Source organism: Neltuma alba, unplaced genomic scaffold, assembly GCF_004799145.2.
Source record: "Neltuma alba isolate B1F8T4 unplaced genomic scaffold, ASM479914v2 tig00010824_pilon, whole genome shotgun sequence".
NCBI classification, from domain to species: domain Eukaryota; kingdom Viridiplantae; phylum Streptophyta; class Magnoliopsida; order Fabales; family Fabaceae; genus Neltuma; species Neltuma alba.
In genome coordinates this window covers 63,478-81,405 of record NW_021635628.1, presented here as the reverse complement: position 1 = coordinate 81,405, position 17,928 = coordinate 63,478, and the positions used below count along the sequence as shown (strand labels likewise).

General features: G+C 34.5%; 1 protein-coding gene and 2 pseudogenes across 1 annotated transcript; 2 read left to right on the top strand and 1 right to left on the bottom strand.

Annotated features, from left to right (window-relative positions):
* The first annotated feature begins 502 nt into the window (after positions 1–502).
* LOC114759346 (DNA-directed RNA polymerase V subunit 7-like) lies at positions 503–7,000 on the top strand (annotated as a pseudogene).
* On the top strand, positions 1,291–3,570 carry LOC114759342 (DNA-directed RNA polymerase V subunit 7-like). The gene is made up of 2 exons (XM_028948509.1): positions 1,291–1,371; positions 2,685–3,570. Exon 2 carries the CDS (start codon positions 2,711–2,713, stop codon positions 3,248–3,250), a length of 540 nt encoding a protein of 179 aa, XP_028804342.1. The 5' UTR covers positions 1,291–1,371; positions 2,685–2,710; the 3' UTR covers positions 3,251–3,570.
* A 1,810-nt stretch (positions 7,001–8,810) lies between the features above and the next one.
* On the bottom strand, positions 8,811–12,107 carry LOC114759344 (protein SIEVE ELEMENT OCCLUSION B-like; annotated as a pseudogene).
* Between the last annotated feature and the right edge of the window lie 5,821 nt (positions 12,108–17,928).

Below are 17,928 nucleotides of genomic sequence, written 5' to 3'. Positions count from 1 at the left end.
AATCCATTATTTATTCGCTAAGCAACTCTTCTTAATATTAATACTTTTTAAGTTATTTTTAAATGTTAAATCCACTTGTTTTAATATAGTGAAAAAATTGGGTGGAAAAAAAATGAAAAAATTGGAACAATATTTATATCTTTATAAATCCGGGCAATGTTATTAAATATTATCTCCTGTTCTTAGTATAAGAGTTTGTTGACTAATTTAAATATATTAAAAAATTAATTAAATTTGTTATTTATAAGTTATCTTTTCTAAAATATTTTTGTATTCACCAGTATTAACATGAATTGTTTTAAAAAAAAATAAATATAATCAAAATAAAGGCAGTATTTAGGTCCACATTTAAAATCGATCAGTCACATTTTACTACCGGATGAATTAGGTTTCGTCGAATGAGCCGGAGCGACGGTTCTGGGGGGCATCACGTGGACGGGGCGTTGAAGAGAAGAGGGGATTGTTGCCGACGGTGACGGAGGTGAGAGAAAATCGGGGGCGAGGGCCAATATTTGGGCAACAACGACTACGGAGGGGTAGGGCCGAAGTTTTTGCTGTTAAGGTTCGGATTTATTCGCCTAAATCTCTCTGTCCATCCAACCTTTCAATGATGCGATTATAGTTGTTCGCTTTGGCTACTACTTTTGTTTGGAGCAAAGATTTTGGTTTGAATGTACTGATGTCGACTGTGCTAATCTGTTGTGCTTCTTTGCAAATAATATTTCAGCACATGGAAATGTTGAAAATGTTTCAGTTCTCTTCATCAATGCATGCAAATAAATATCTTCCTCTTCCTGGACCCAGCTCTCCCCACCCCCTGCAGGAAGCATCCCTCCTCCCTTTTAGGGAAGTGTTCTTCCCTAGCTGCTGCACTTTTCTCTCCCTTTGTGCAACCAAACGACCGAGCGGGTGGGAAGGAGCCGTTATCCATTTCCCTGCTAAAATTTCGCCCAACTAAATAGTTCCTTCGTAAAGGGTGGTGTAGTCTAGAAATTTCGGGCATTAGCCGAAATCATTGGAGGGGATTACATTCTCATATCATTCTTGTCGCTTTTTGTGCTGCAAAATCATTGAGCAAACTTTTACAATCAAGTAATTCTAACATTTCACTATAATATGCTTAATTTCAGCTATTGATATTTTATGAGCAATGTATGTATTTGGAAAAGAAAATTATACGAGTTCTAGTTAGAAATGTGTTCATTATTTGCTTTGGTAAAGAAAATTATAGTTATAGAAATAATTTAAAGGTTATACTGAGAGGTGACGACTAGTTATCACCTAATGCAGGGGGAATTCATAAGCCAATTTTACAATTTGAGGTACCACTGGTAATACCATTTGCCGCTGAGGATTGTTGCCTGTATTGGTGTAAGCTTACCTCTATCCACTCTCCCTCCTAAAAATTTTTTCTTTCCTTTGCCTGTCTGCCATCTTTGTCATCCTGCAATGACTTTGTATCAAGTGATGATGTAGGAATTTTTAAATAGCCTCTACGTCTTGTACCCACATCTTTACCATATCAACATTGCTGTTAGCGGCTGTGTTGGTAGGTTAATCTGTTTTTGTTCTTTAAAAACTTAACAGTGTTTATAAAATTAAGTACTGTGAGTACACTGACACTTTCGTTTTGGAGGGAGCCACAACTTTGCTAGCGTGATTAGGAAGTTGCAGAGGAAATAGTGTAACAGGACTCATTATAACTCTGCAACTTCATTCTCTTTAGTTTTTTCCCTTTTTTCCCTATATCTCAGAAATATGTCTAATCTTGAACAAACCTTTTCTATTTTTGTATCACTTCAATGAATTATTACTGTTATTTATGCTTCCTTGATCTGCTAGCCATTTGTTCAATGCTGACTGTTTAGAGATTGAGACTCCAGCTGCTGATGTGTTGAGTGAAGACTTTCTACATCTTTGTCTTGGGAAAGAGTTTATCACTATTTTAATGGCAGATACGGAAACTGAATGTGATTTTGATATAGTTATTGAATCAGGCAATTTAAGTAACTGCTAGTTATATGAAATGCCTATATCACTGTTTTAATCTACAATTTAGATCATTGGCGGATAATTTCATTTGAAATAAACATGATGTTGTCAAAAAGTTGAGTTCATTTACTTCTTTATGTATAAGGAAAAATCTTGGATGCTCAAGTCTATGTAATTGATGCACTTTGTCGGATCACATTGGGAAATTTGTATTGTTTGAATCCTTGATTTACCGGTAACCAACTCTTGTTATTAACATTTTTCTCCTTTTATAATTTAAAATCCGCTTGTTTTGATTTGATTGGAAAAGGTGTTATTTAAGTATATGAGCTTAAAGTTTTATTTGTCCTTTATAATTGATATTACTGACTAATTCAAAATAAAATATTGCAGGCCCAACAGAGGGGCAGTTTTCCTAATGTGTGTCGTGCTTATTTGTCATATATAGTGAGCCCATTGGGAAATCATGGACGGTGAATGTCAACATGTATAATATAGTTCAATAATTGGTAGAGTAGGAACTTTCCAACGTCGTCTAGTAAATTTGATGATATTAGTCTCTTATAATCAAGCTGTTTAATTTTCTTATTTACCCTAATTGATTGATAAATATGATGAATGTTTGGACCTTAGAATTTGAAAACTAGTAGAAGTGTGCAATCTGACTTTGGAATATCATTTTATGATTGAAGGAAAGGACGGAGAAACAAAGAAAACAATGTTTCTCAAAGCGCAGCTGCCTTGGAATGTCATACTTTCCCCAGAAAGCCTAGAAAAAGGTGGTCTGATGCTCCAACGGTCAATAATCATCCGCCTTCTGGATGACTTTGCTGTGAAAAAGGCAACTAAAGATCTGGGGTACTATCTTGCTGTGACCACACTGGAGAGGATAGGAGAAGGAAAAGTGAGGCAGCATACTGGGGATGTGCTTTTTCCTGTTGTTTTTAGTGCTCTTACTTTCAAGATCTGCAAGGGAGAGATCTTGCAGGGTGTAGTCCACAAGGTTTTGAAGCACGGGGTTTTCTTGAGGTGCGGACCTGTTGAGAGTCTGTATCTCTCAAATGTGAAGATGCCTGACTACCGCTATGTCCCCGGTGAAAACCCTTACTTCTTGAATGATAAAATGTCCAAGATTGGAAAAGATGTTGTGGTTCGCGTTGTTGTTATTGGGACAAAGTGGCTGGAGGCACAGAGGGAATTTCAGGCACTGGTCAGTTTGGAAGGGGATTATCTAGGGCCCGTTTCTTCTGAAATTTAGCCATGTGGACAAAACACAACACTACGTAAAAGGTTTCTTGGTTTTTGTTGTTAGGCTGTCCAATCAAAACATAACGTCCCCCCCCCCCCGGGGGTATGTAGTTAGTGCTTAGTTATGCGGTGTTGAACCTTAAAAGAGCCCTCTTGTTATGTCCATAATTTGTTAGCAAACAATTGAAGACTAGAAGCTGAGCTTGCCCCTTGTTGTGTATTTGTTGTCTAGATTAGTACTGACCAGGTAGCGGGATTGTCTTCTGTCTTGTCTATATGCACTGATTAAGAAGCCTTTGAACCATAATTATGGTCCGTACGTTCGTGTTGTTCCTCTTACCATCTTTCTCGATGAACAACTGCTGCTAAACATCTCATTTGATTTTTTTTTATATAAATATTGATTGGTTTTATAAACGATATGAATCAAACAATCAAAAGCATATGATGATATTTATAATAAATCAAATCATTCACAGATCATGTATGTGAGGTTTCCACCGCCGAGATGGTTTTGGAGATCTTAAATTATGTTTCCTAAGAAAAGGTTTGAAAAATTGGGCAGCAACTCGGACATCCAACATAATGAGGCCGGGAACAATTTATGTCCCAACAATCCTCGAGGGATCAAATAGGGGCCCAAAGTGGACGCCCAATTAGATTTAAAGCATCACAATTAACAAGTAACAAATTTAAGGGTTTAAACTTTTATAAATTTATGAATAATGGAGGAAAATAGCATAGGAGAATTACACACACACACCTAACCCATTCTCACGTACAAAATCTTACAGTATAATTTGTTTTGAATTTTATACTATATATTAATATTAATATACTACTATAACAAAATTTATAGATTACGGTATTCATAAATCATAAATAATACAATTTAATATATTAATGTTGATATTAATTCCTGAAAGATAAATATTGATATTAATTTATGTTTGAATTAATTAATATTGATTGAGACGTATTATTTATTTATATCCGCAAAAATTTAAAAAGGACAGTCTTGATGAGAATGGCAAAAATGGGTCGCGGCTACGTCTGACACAAAAAAGAGAAAGAGGAAGGATAAGGGAAAATAATCAAAAATAAAACGACGTGCACTGATCAGAAAGAGGAAGGTTTTCTTTCTTGTGTTTTTGTTGGGCTTTGGGGCAAAGATATACAGAAACAGAAGCCTTATATGGAAGAAAGGACTGAAAATGTCAGGAATGAGGGAACGCGCGGATGAATCTTTGACCCTTTCTTTCATTCTAAAGCTTCGTCGAGATCTCCTGTGTCCCTCACCACACCAAAATCATCTCTTTCTGGGAAATCAGAATACGACCACAAGTCTGGCATTAGAGATGCTCACCGATCCCCTCTCTCCCAACAAATAATCTGCCTACATGATGTTAAGAACTTATGTACTTTTCTAACCCTATTTATAAGTCACTTCAAATATGTTTTATACAAAAAAAAAACATTAAACTTTATTAATTTTCATTTAAAATTCAACAACTTTTTAATTTTATGCATATTTAATATACACTATACCCTATGTAAATAAAGTTAACATAATAATAAATTAAGAATAAAATTGTACATCCATACAAAATATTTCTCTTAGTGTCGTATAAATAAAATCAGAGGAGTAATTTTTATTAACCTGAATATGAAGAAAGAAATATATCCAGGAAATAACTTTTCAATATCTAAAATATTGTTAAATACATATTTTTAAAAAAAAATATTTAAACTCGCATGGACATTTAGCTCATTATTTATTCGTTAAGTAACTCTAATCATTATTAATACTTTTAAAATCCACTTGATGGCCAAAAAAAAAGGTTAAATCCACTTTTTTAATATGGTGAAAAAAATGGAACAGTATTTCTACCTCAATAAATTCTTCCGGGGGCAATGTTGTCAATTACATGGGTTCAAGTTCAAGTTTTAAACCGATCAGCTCATGTTTTAGCGCATGGATCAGCTTGCATGGAGTGAGCGTGAGCGACGGTTCTGGGTGCAACACCTGTAGCCGGCGACTGAGAGTTGAAGAGAAGCAAGAACAACTGCGGAAGGGCTTGGGGCGAAGTTTTTTCGGTTAAGGTTCGGATTTATACGCCTAAATCTCTTTTTTCATCCAACATTTCAATGATAGATGCTACTTAATATAGGACCTAATCATTGAGTTGATTTTGATCTTGAATATAAAACTTATTTATTATATTTATCAATTTTTTCTAAATTATCGGTATGGATCTTCCCTCAACCATAATCAAGTAAATGAAGGAATAAGGATATTAAGAAAAATAATTATAGTGTTTTCATGTCATATTTTTTATAATTAACTAACTTATCTAATTTTTTTAATCTAATCAAATTTGTTAAATATGTCTTATATTAAAGATCGGAATTCTATTATCCATGTTTCCCTTGGCTATTACTTCTCAATAAAGGGGGCTGTTTTGCATTTCCCTGCTAAAATTTCGCCAACTAAGGGCCCCTTTTGTTGCCTGAAAAATATACTGATGGGAAAGGAAGATATTTTCCTTCACAATGTGTTGCAACATTTTTTAGGAGAGTACTCTCCGGCGGCTTGGGATTTTCCCGTGTTTAGTGGAAAATCTGTTCCCTCACATTTAGGTAGGATCTGATTTTCCTGCCTAGAAAACTCCTATGTGACCCCAAATCTTCTTCCTTCTCGCTTCGCAGATCTTTGTGTTTTTGGTTCGCTTCCATGGTTTCCTGCCGAGCTTCACTCTCTCTCTCTCCCTCCCCCGATCTCTCTCTTCACCGTCTTCCTTGGCGGACAATTTCACTGTTTTTATATGGGATGCCTATATCACTGTTTTTAGCTTCAATGTGCATCATTGGTGGACAATTTAATGTGAAATTAACTTGGTAGTTTTTCTAATGCATGTTGTGCTTATTTCTTCTAAAAGTAGTGTCATATATAATGAGCCTACTGGGAAGTCATGGACGATGAAGGTCAACATGTATAATATAGTTCAATAATTTGTAAAGTAAGAACTTTTCAACATCGTCTACTAAATCTGATGGTATTAGTCTGTTATAACCAAGCCGTCCGATAATTTTATTATTTCTCCAGATTGATTGATAAATATGATGAATATTTGGACCTTAGAAGTTGGAAAATAATAGAGAGCATGCAATCTGACTTTGGAATATCTTTTTATGCTGTGATTGAAGGAAAGAAAAGGGCGAAGGAACAAAGAAAACAATGCTTCTCAAAGTGAGGTTGGCCTGGAATGTCATACTTTTCCCAGAAAGCCTAGACGCGGGCGGTCTGGATCTTCAAGAGTCAATTATGATCCGCCTTCTGGATAACTTTGCTGTGAAAAGGCAACTCAACATCTGAGGTACTATCTTGGTGTGACCACACTAGAGTGGATAGGAGAAGGAAAAGTGTTACAGCAAAGTGGGCATGTGTTTTCAGAGCTCTTACTTTCAAGATGTGTGGGGGAGAGATCTTGGAGGGTGTAGTCTGGGGGTTTGCGAGGAAGGGGGTGATGTTAAGTGTGGACCCGTTGAGACTCTGTTTCTCTCAAAGTTGAAGATGCCTGACTACCGTTATGTTGCCGGTGAAAACCCACACTTCTGGAATGATGAAATGTCCAAGATTATTGGACAAGGTGTTGTGGTTCGCTTTGTTGTTACTGGGACAAGGTGGCTGGAGGCTAACAGCGAATTTCAGGCATTGGTCAGTTTGGAAGGGGATGATCTAGGGCCTGTTTCGCCTTAGGCTGACCAATCAAAACATAACCTTTTCTTTAATGCAGTTAATTATGTGTTGTTGATCCTTAAAAATGCTCACTTGTCATGTCTATGACTTGACAGCAAAAAAGTTGAAGACTAGAACCTAAGGTTGCTATTTGTTATGTATTTATTGTATACGTAGCAAACTGATGCAAATTAGAAAACATGCTTACCGATGCATTGTCTTTGGATGACCTTGGGAGAGGGAGACTACCCAACTTGCTCCGTAGATGAGCCTTCTTCTTCTTTGGCGGTGAAAGGGAAGGCCTATAAACTCCAAACCTGAATCAAGTAGTATGCATTGTGATGCACAAGCTTGCCTTGAGGGTTCATCACTACAAGCGTAGGTTTCTTCTTGGATTGCCATTCCTCCTTGATGAACTTGAAGCCCTTAATTCGTTTAAAGTCGTCGTGCAGCGCTAACGCAAATCCCTTCTTCACCACCAATTCCTTTCATTTGCCGAACTCAGCCACAATCTTAAGAATAGTGGTGCCGTGACCAAAACTGTCGTAGTGTCGTCCCTTTGTAGAGAAGAGCCCATCCCATCTCATTCTTGTAGGACAACATCTTCTGAACCTCTTAAGTCACTATATTGGTAGCATTGTGCATTTTGGTCGCGCACAAGCTCTCTATGGCACCCTAGAATCTGCTTGTCAAGCTTTGGCTCTCGTTTTCCTCACAGAATATCTTAATCGAAATCTTTGACTTTTTAATGGTGGTGGCATCATTTGCAAGGAACCATCCATATCTTTCCTTCTTCAAAAGCATGCTCGTCAAATGTTTATCACAAACCTTTGCGATGAAATGTAAACTATTTGAACTTTGATTTTAAATATTCAAATTTATATTTATTTTTTGAAAAAATATTAGTTATATTGTCCTTATTTTAAATTATTTATATGTTAAAATAAAAAATTAAATCAAACAATCTAAATTAGTTGGAAATAAAGTGCAAACTAATATTTAATGTGCTCCCCTGTTTGAAGCTACCCAATCATTCCAACTATTAAATGTAGGCTATTTTTTATTAATTCACACGAATTAAGCAGTAAGAATTAACTCGTTAAATTTATATCAAATTAATGAAATTTTTTAAGGTTATTCTTATTGATGAGATTCTAAAGGAGAGAGAGAAAAAACACAAAGAGTTACTATTAAATTTAAATTATCAAAACAAAATTGATAAATAAGTATCAATAACTCTTTTCATAACTTAATATTAATTAAAAAATAAAAAAAATCCATCAAGGGTATTTTGAAAGTGAGTATAAAATGAAAAATTATTCATGGGCCTAAATATGTCACAGTATTGAACAAAAGCAACTTCAATTGAACTAATATTGAAATCAAACGTAAGAAGTAAATTTTGCATGCTTTTTGTGCGGAGCATATTTTATTGAATACGCATGCAAGGTCAATAATCTGCACTGATCAAAAGAACCTAGCCGAGCCAAACTTTTCACTGTGTAGTTGAGTATAAAACCAACACCGAAAGCAAACCATAACAGTGATAATTTGCTAATTAACCATCGAAATGTATGTCATAACTTTATTAATAGACTCCGTCATAACAAGGAGGATTCATGACTATGAAGAAACTTAATGAAATCATAGGAGAAACTAGAGTCCACCTACGGCTTATTACAGTACCACCTAAATGAAACATGCCAATATTTTTGCAATGGGAATGAAAAGGGAGATTAAAGTATAGAGAATTATTGCATCATCAGCCATGTGATTCTTGATAATTGATTCTCTTCAGACCCTTCATCTCCAATGGGTCATCCATTAGAGTAAACCTCGGCTCTATGCAAGGGATCCGTGCTCAGCAGAATCCACTTTGTGGCAACATTTATAGCTGATGAAGACGTTCATGGTGCGTTCACATTCAGGGCATTTGATAATATCGGGTATCTTTCCAGCAACGTTAGGAATCTCAAGGAAGGTGCACCTGTGACTGGTCTTAACCACCTTCTGGTGGTGCTCCTTAAACCCTAAATCAAATCCCTTCTTCACCACCAATTCCTTCCATTTGTCGAACTCAGCCACAGTCTTGAGAATAGTGGTGCCGTGACCGGCGACCAGAACTGTCGTCCCTTTGCAGAGAAGAGCCCACCCCATCTCATTCTTGTAGGACAACATCTTTTGAACCTCTTGAGTCACAATATTGGTAGTATTGTTCATTTTGGTTACGAACAGGCTCTCTACTGCACCCCAGAATTTGCTTATCATGCTCTGGCTCTCATTCTCCACACAAAATAGCTCCAGCGAAATCTTTGCCTCTTTGATGGTGGCATCATTTGCAAGGGCCCCTCCATACTTGGAAAACTGTTGGATCCACTCCTTGTCCTTGCCTCCATAGAAGAAGATATACTTGTTCTCCTTAAACTGTACCATGTAAAATATGATCAATTTTTCTGTATACATGGAAAAAAGTGAACATGCAAATTAGGAAACATATTGCTTACCAACGCATGTGCCTTTGGATGGCCGGGAAAGAGGGAGAGTACCCAACTTGCTTCGTAGATGAGCCTTTCTTCTTCTTTGGCGGTGAAAGGGAAGGCCTGCAGACCCCAAACCTGAATCAAGTGGAATGCGTTGTGATGCACAATCTTGCCTTGAGGGTTCATCACTACAATCATAGGTTGCTTCTTGAATTGCCATTCCTCCTTAATGAACTTGAACCCCTTAATGCATTCAAAGTGGTGCAACACCAACCAAGGCATCTTGAACTTGAGAAACTCGAACTTCTTTCTCAACGCCTCGTTCCATTCTTCCACTATGGGAACCCAAATAATTTTATACTGGTCATCTGTCTTTATTTTTTCAAAAACTGGCCTCATAATCGAAACATCTTCCTCTGTAATGTCCAAGGTCGAAACAAACAAGAACACGTTCTTCTTTCTCAAAACTTCAAAGCTAACCTGTTCAATCAACAAAAGAGGATAGAATCAAGGCTAACGAAACCTACTAGTTAGTGAAACGAGCATTCATAGCCACAATCTAACACTGTTCAACTTACTCTAGCCCACTTCGTAAGTCTTGTTAATTCAGTTCATTGTGAGAATTCACGCGTATATGTGCTATTAAAGTATAATTGATTATGTATGGCAGTTAATTCGTAATCATGCTTTAGCGATAGCACTAGCTGAATTGGAATATCAAGATTCAGTATAAGACCTAGCAAGGTCCTATTAGCAGTTCTAGTCGTGACAATTCTTGTTGGGTTCGCAAATGCAATAAACATAAAATTAAAAATATGAAGAAACAAGCAACAAACCAGTGTTTTAGTAGCACCGTCATAGATGGGGGTCTGAGGAACATTCTTCCAGAAAATTAGCACCTTAAAGACTTCCATAATTTCAGTTGGTGTTTTCAACATTTTCCTCAAGATCTTGATATAGTTTGCTTCATCTGAAAAATCGCCAACAAAATATCATAAGCATTGTAGAAGCGGGAGCTCACTAGTATCAACTAAATCAACTAATCGAACAATTACCAATTTGTTGGCGGCATAGTGAAATTTGCTAAGTATAATGTTGATCTTCTGGCCGAAAGGCGATAGCTCCTGCTTATGCTCCCTAAAGAAGCCATGACAATGAAACTTGATTAGGAAGATATGTTCAGAGCATTAAAAAATGAACGATATGGATCTTGTCAAGATCTACTCACAAGTCAGTGGTGAGGCAATCAATCTGAGTAACAACAGCAACAATGGTAATAATAGACCAATAGACATCAACAGGGATTTGCTCCAAGGAAGGTACCAATGCAGGAACATCCTTGGTGTCATAGGAGGAGAGGCTTTCTAGCTCGAAGATGAACTCAATGACTTGCAATGTGGCCTTGACGAGGTTGTTGATCTCCACAATGGCGTGGCGATGCTTTCGAATGGCTTGGGGCTTACTGAGCGTGGGAACTCGCTTTAGTATGGCCACTGACTTAGCCATTGGCTCTAGGGGCTGGTTTTGAAGCTGAGCAAGAAGCCAGAACTCACCATATTCCATAGCAAAAGCAGCAAGAGTAAGGACGGCCTTCGCATCCCAATTATAGTCTGAGAGCTTGTTCAGGATGGAGAGTACAGTTTTGTGAGCTGTGGCCTCGCCTGGAGGCTTGCATGACATCTGCACAATCACACCATTTCGAGGTCCTCAATTTTGAATCTTAAACCGTCACACATTATAACTTGTGAACTTAGTTATTAGATACTCATGTGTTAACAGATTGCACACAAGAGAAAATATGCATAAATGCGTTAAGAAGTGTAAATCCTTTGTTTTCTTGATGGAGTGAAGGATGAGAGTAAACACCGGTGGCCAAAGCATGTTACCACGAAAAGATGTTTCACATTCTCGTGGCTTTTATCTTCTCTTTCTTGTTTAGTTGGATCCGATAACTTTAGAATAAAACGGTTAAAAAATGCGGATAAATGTTGTTTAAATTAAAATATCGTGAAGGAAAACTCTCTTTTTTGGGGGAACAAAGGAAAACTTTTTGAGAAAACACTCAGTGGCCGTGTTTGGCTACGGCCTGATGGGATTTGTGTCTTTGCAGAAATCTATTATAATATAAGTATAGAAGATGTCACTAAGCGCGCCTTCCATTGCATATCACACACACACACACACACACACACACGTATGTACACGAATTTGTTTTTAACACGCTTCACAGTTTAAAAGGTTACAGGAAAGTCGGAGAAAGAAAACAACCTCAGATGAAATCTTCTTGAGAGTGCATAAAGGCGAGAAGAAGCTGGCTGGGGGAATCTTGTCTTCAATATGCTCTGGGCTCCCAGCGTGTCCCTGTAATTACCAAGACGAGCCCCATTAGTTACTGAAACAAACAAATATGGAGCCAGAGGACAAAACGAAAGAGCAGAATAATGGACCTGGACAACATTGTCAACAATGTGGGCGGAACGGTTAAGGATGTTCTCAACAAGAGCGAAAAGAGGGGCGACATCAAACTTGGCATCAGAATGAACGTGGGTAGTGTAAATTTGGTCGAGGATTTGCTCATCGGAGAGGATCAAGGGGTTATGCTCTTGCTCACTCTGGTTCAGAATAGCCTGAATAATGATGCCGGCCATTGCTGATTTTCTCAGGAAACTAATAGGAGAGTGGGTTGGCTGGATATGTTTGAGAGGGAAGAGGAAAGCTTGCGATGCATGAGAGTGAGCCTGTGGAGCTCTATTTAAAGGCGCTAAATACTGAATTTTCATTTTTTTTTTTTAAATAAAATTACGAAAATTGATGGGCGATTAGAGTGTATTGGCCGAAGAGACATGTCATGGTCATGCGTATTGCATTACGTATGGACTCACATGCTTGCATACTATTTTAATTAACTAAATACAATTTCTAATTTTTAATATAAGAGCTAGTTTAACTTTTATTTTACTTCTAAATATAAGACCTCAATCCACTTTTTTTATTATATTTATCTATTTTTCTCATGCTAGTTTTTTTGTAATAATGGTAGTTCTGGTTAATACACTTGATAGGCAATGATATTTTAAGAAAGACAACATTTATTTATTACAAATAATTAATTTAACTATTTTTTTAATCTATTCAAACTAGTCAACTACCTCTTATATTAAATATTGGAGGTAATATTTTTTAACTTTGTGTACACCTGTAAGGTTCTGTTCACATTTTCACTTGCCCGCGTTTTTTCTGGGGGATGTTGGTTTTTTATGCGCTTTAGGAGAGAAATATTTTTTCTCGAATCTCGATTGCTGTTTTGACAACGAGGGGGATTCTTATTTGTACAAATGGTGAGATTTCTCTAAATATGAATCAGAGTTTATTAAATGTTGAGATGCAAAATAATAAAATCTAATTTAAATACCAATATTAATATCAAAAATACTACGGTCCGTCGTACGTTTAAAAAAATAAATTACTGTATTCGATACATATTTTGAAGTCCACATATTCAAACTAAGGAATCCAGCACCCTTAACTGTGTAGTTGTCGTATTTATTTAAATTAAATCACAGCGAACGATATCATCAGAATATGGATGCTCGAATCTTCCAACTTGAGAGTGCCTATTAATGTAAAAGAATAGCGATGCAGTACTCCCTTAAATAAAATACTACCTCTCATTCATAGTATAATATAAGAGTTGTTGGATGACTAGTTTGAGAAATTTGAAAAGAAAAAAAAATTTACCACCCCCAATATAATCGTAATTATAAAACCTTATTTAGAAACTATAAACAAGATCTTATATATAATTAAGACTAGAGGCAATGTTTACATTAGTTATTTGTAATAAATATGTGTTGACTTTCTTAAATTATCCTATTTAATCATGTATATATGAAACTACCTCTTATAAAATATTTTAGATAAAATAATATAACTTAGAAAACAAAGTAGACTAAAATCTTATAAATTAACTTTTATATTTAGGACAGGAGGTAGTATAATATCCCTCTGCTTTAGTTTGAATATGAATAGTTTCGGAGAGCATTATGAATTGAAAAATTATCTGGTGAATCATGGTTCATGGAAAATTTAAAATTTTGGGGGCTAATTTGTGAACGAATAATTATACAATGTCCCATACACTAATTTATCCGATAAGATTTCTGCATTTTTTTTCCCAATCCTTTTCTAGATATGCAGTTGTTCAAAATTTAGTTGAAGAAAAACTGTTATTTAAATGTGATTATATTTTACTTCATTCGCTACATACTATACAAAAGGTACACTAGATAGTTACAGTGGAGATGAGTAGTCAATGTTGTGGAGGTTTCCGAAAGAGTGGGTGCTCAATGGCAATGATACAAAAATTTGAAGCTCAAAGACATTATTTCAAAAGAATATATACATACTACTTCCAGTCCTAATTATAAATTAAATCTTATGATTAGGACAGAAAATAGTATAAATTTATAGTAGTTTTTCAGAAATAACTACTTCACAGTTGCACATAAAAAATTGTTTCACATTTGACCGTTTTATTTTAAAAACCGTCAAATATCCTGTTAAGTTATTTGATAGTTTTCCAAAAATAACTTTCAAATATTTTTTTCTACTTTTGAAAAATAACCGTAAATCCAAGGGTTAATTATCAAGATTGTGTTATCTACACACACATACTTCGTGAAATGGTTGATACTTCACAGTTCATACCTTGTCGTCAAAAGGCTCTGTAAACTATTTGAAGATTTATATTATAAGGGTCAATTTTTTTTCTTTATCTTCTCTGTATATCAGATTATTTGACGCTTGATTATTTAACTGCCGTGTATGAACTATCGTGTGAAAAAAAAAAAATTGTAGTGATGATTTAAATGTATCAAACTTATGAATGTATAATATTATATATAATATTAAAAACACTACATGATCGAGAAATAGAGGGATTAATGGAATTAAGAACAGTGTCAAACCGCGCGACCTGATGGGTGAGGAATCACAAAGTAGAAAAACTAGAGAAAAGGTGCGTATATATATGTGTGTGCGTGTGTGTGAGCTAAACAATACTCCTTCCATTTCTAAATACAAGATGTTTTGACTGAAAATATAACATGTTATTGTCTTTTTTCCCCAACCATAATACTATCTCATGTACTTAATATAAGAGCTAATTGACTAATTTGAGTATATTAAGACAGTTTGTTAAATTAATTATTTATAATAAATAGGTGTGATATTTCCTAAAATTCTATTACTAGTCATATGTATTAGTTATAACTATCATTTAATTGAATCTTTAATATATGTAACTATTATAAGGATTACTTTAAAAAAATAGATAAATATGAGAGACAAAGTAGATTAAGGCATTATATTTAGAACCAACTTAAATGTCAAACTAGCTATTATATTAAGAACATCAGGTAGTATATTATTGTCATAATTATGCAAACTAGGAAGTTTATTATGTGTGGACACTTTTTTTCCGAATCTGATGAGCACGATCCCAGCATTGTGAGTTACGTATTGATATTAACACTTTGACAAAATTTGAACATACAATTATTTAACTAGGTAAATAGAGATGTGATCCTGCAGTAATAAATGCAATGGAACCACGTGAATAAATCTCTGTTCTTTCCGATGAAAGGCATAGATTTGAGAAACTTGAGGGAGTATTTTGCATTCATGTTGATTAATACATACTCCGTTTTTTCCATGAGACTATTATTTGAATTACATTAATCAAACAATTGATTAAAATTAATTATAAATAATGAGTATGTAAAAATGTAAGCTATTTTTTAAAAATATGTTTATATCGAAACGCGGGTGGGAAGGAGAATAAATTTTTTTTTTAAAAAAAAGAGGGAGATATAACAATTAAACATAAAAAAAAATACAAAATAAATCCTCTACGTTATCCCTTGCACAAAATAAATCCGCTCCCGTCTGTCGGTGTCTTGAAGCACGGTGATTGAAAACGTGATTTAGATCCTCCATAAAATTGACAAACATCATGATTTTTTTTATATCTTTGAGGTGAGCTAAATTTCAATTCGGATAAAATTTTCACATCTCAATATTACTAATTTTTTATGAATCTGTATTTTCATATTCCGTTTTATGTGTTTGAGGGATCTAATCTGCTCGCATCTTCCATAATATGAAATGTTAAAAATGTTAATTAAGTCATTAAATATTTTTTAAATTTATAAAAATTATTTATTTTATTCTTATTAAAAATAGATTAATATGATCCATAGTTCAGTCCAAAAAAAGAATTTAACCCAGAATACTTTGGGAAAATAACAAATAAAGACCCTAGAATTATTAAAATTACATAGAGGTCATCTGAATAAGCAAAATTACCATGAAGGAGCTAGTCCCGTATTGCAAATATGAAATCTTGACAAAATATTTAAAATGCCCCTCAGTCAAGTTGTGATTTGATTTACTAAAATTGTCATTCATTAAAGTAAACTTGTTATTTCCTATAGTCAACTTGTCATTTGGCATATCTTAAACGAAGTTGTAATTTGATCTATTGAAGTTGTCATTCGCTAAAGTGAACTTGTCATTTTCTAGTCAACTTGTCATTTAGTTGAGGGGTATTTCAGACATTTCACTAAGATTTTATATTTGCAATATGAGACTGAGTCTCTCATAGTAATTTTACTTATCCAGATGACCTCTACATAATTTTAGTAATTCATGAGTCTTTATTTATAATTTTTCCCAGTACTTTAGATAGATTTAAAAGCATAAGATTAAATTAATGCAGAACTTTAAATGCATTTATGATGAGAACGGGGCAATTTAAAACAAGAAAATCTTTGGGGACAAGGGACTAAGATTTGCTTGTTGTGGCCACGCGGCAAGCATTAATTGACCAAAGCGGTGTGAAGATGAGAAGGACAAAAGAGGGCCTACTGAGGAGGCCATTTATTTAGTAATTATTTACAACAGGCACCCATCATTTATTACTTTCTTTTTCGTTATTTGAGAACATGGATCTGGGTCCCGGTTTTCGTGGCCATTCGACCCGCAAATAATTAAATGCCTGTACCCTTCCTTCATCGATGTGGGGGAAAAAGAAGGAACGTGGAACATGTGGAGTATTAACAATCTGTTTTCTGTTTTAATTTAGAATAACCAGACTTATATTTTTTATTTTAATTTTTATAATCTCGTTATCTCAGTTACCAATTTTTGGGATAAATTAATTTAGTACTCCCTCCCTCCTATGAATATGATGTTTCATTCTCTCTCCTTCACGTGCTTTTTCCCTTCTGTGCTTCTCCTGCCTCCGCATCTTCTTCTTCTTCTTCCCATGTTCATACTTGTTTCCGCATTTTTTTTTTTTGCAACGTGTTTAATCAATTAAGTTCTTGCTCCCGCATGATTCACACCCAACGATCAAAAATACTAGTCTCATTTTTAATATAGAAACTAATTAATTAATTTAAGTAAATTAAAAAATTAGTAAAATTAATTATTTATAATAAATAAGTATTGTCTTACTTAAAATGCTTTTATTAATTAAGTATCATTTGATTAAACATTTGACATGCATAATTACTATAATGATTACCTTAAAAAAATGAATAAATAAAAAAGATAAAGTAGATTAGGGTTTTATATTTAGGACCAGATTAAAAATTAAATTATTTTTAATTAAAAATTAGGTAGTAAAATAAAGGAAAAGGTGCAAATAAGGCCCCCTAATATATATAATTGCAATTTGGGACTCTAAATTTGAAAAATAGCCAATAAGGACCCGATTCTACTTTTGTAAATATGAAATGATGGTAAACTATCTGAAATGCTCCTCAGTTAAATTATAAGTTAACTATGAAAAATGACAATTTCACTTTAGGAAATAACAACTTCAGTAGATCAAATCATAACTTGACTGAAGGTATGTCAAATAACAAGTTGACTATGAGAAATGACAAATTCACTTTAGCGAATGACAACTTCAGTTGATCAAATCACAATTTGGTTAAAGGATATTTTAGATATTTTACCCACATTTCATATTTACGGAAGTGAAACTCGGTCCTTATTTGCTATTTTTCAAATTTAGGATTCCAAAGCGTAATTTTATATATTGAGGGGTCTTATTTATAATTTTTTCTAAAATATAAAAGACTAGTCGAAAAAAGGTAGTAAAATAAAAGAAAAAGAACAACGTTGACTAATCTGCATGAGCTGGCATGGCGGGCAATTAGCAGTGCCTGCTTAATTAATAATGCTCATATTTCTATCGCGCACGTTTCCATTTTCAATTTATCACCCCTTTTTTTTTTGCAGGAAAAAAAAAAAAGAAGAGCCTCTTCTCCTGACACACTTTATTTACTCCCATTTATAACTTTTAAATTAAAAAAATAATTTATTTTATAAGTTTTAAATTAATTTGTCTTAACAGTTGATGCAGCTTTTTATTTATCTTTAATAATTATTCTCTCTCTA

What these genes read in the sequence shown, in the direction of transcription:
- LOC114759342 (XM_028948509.1), top strand. Translation starts at nt 2,711, where the DNA reads ATGTTTCTCAAAGCGCAGCTGCCTTGGAATGTCATACTTTCCCCAGAA.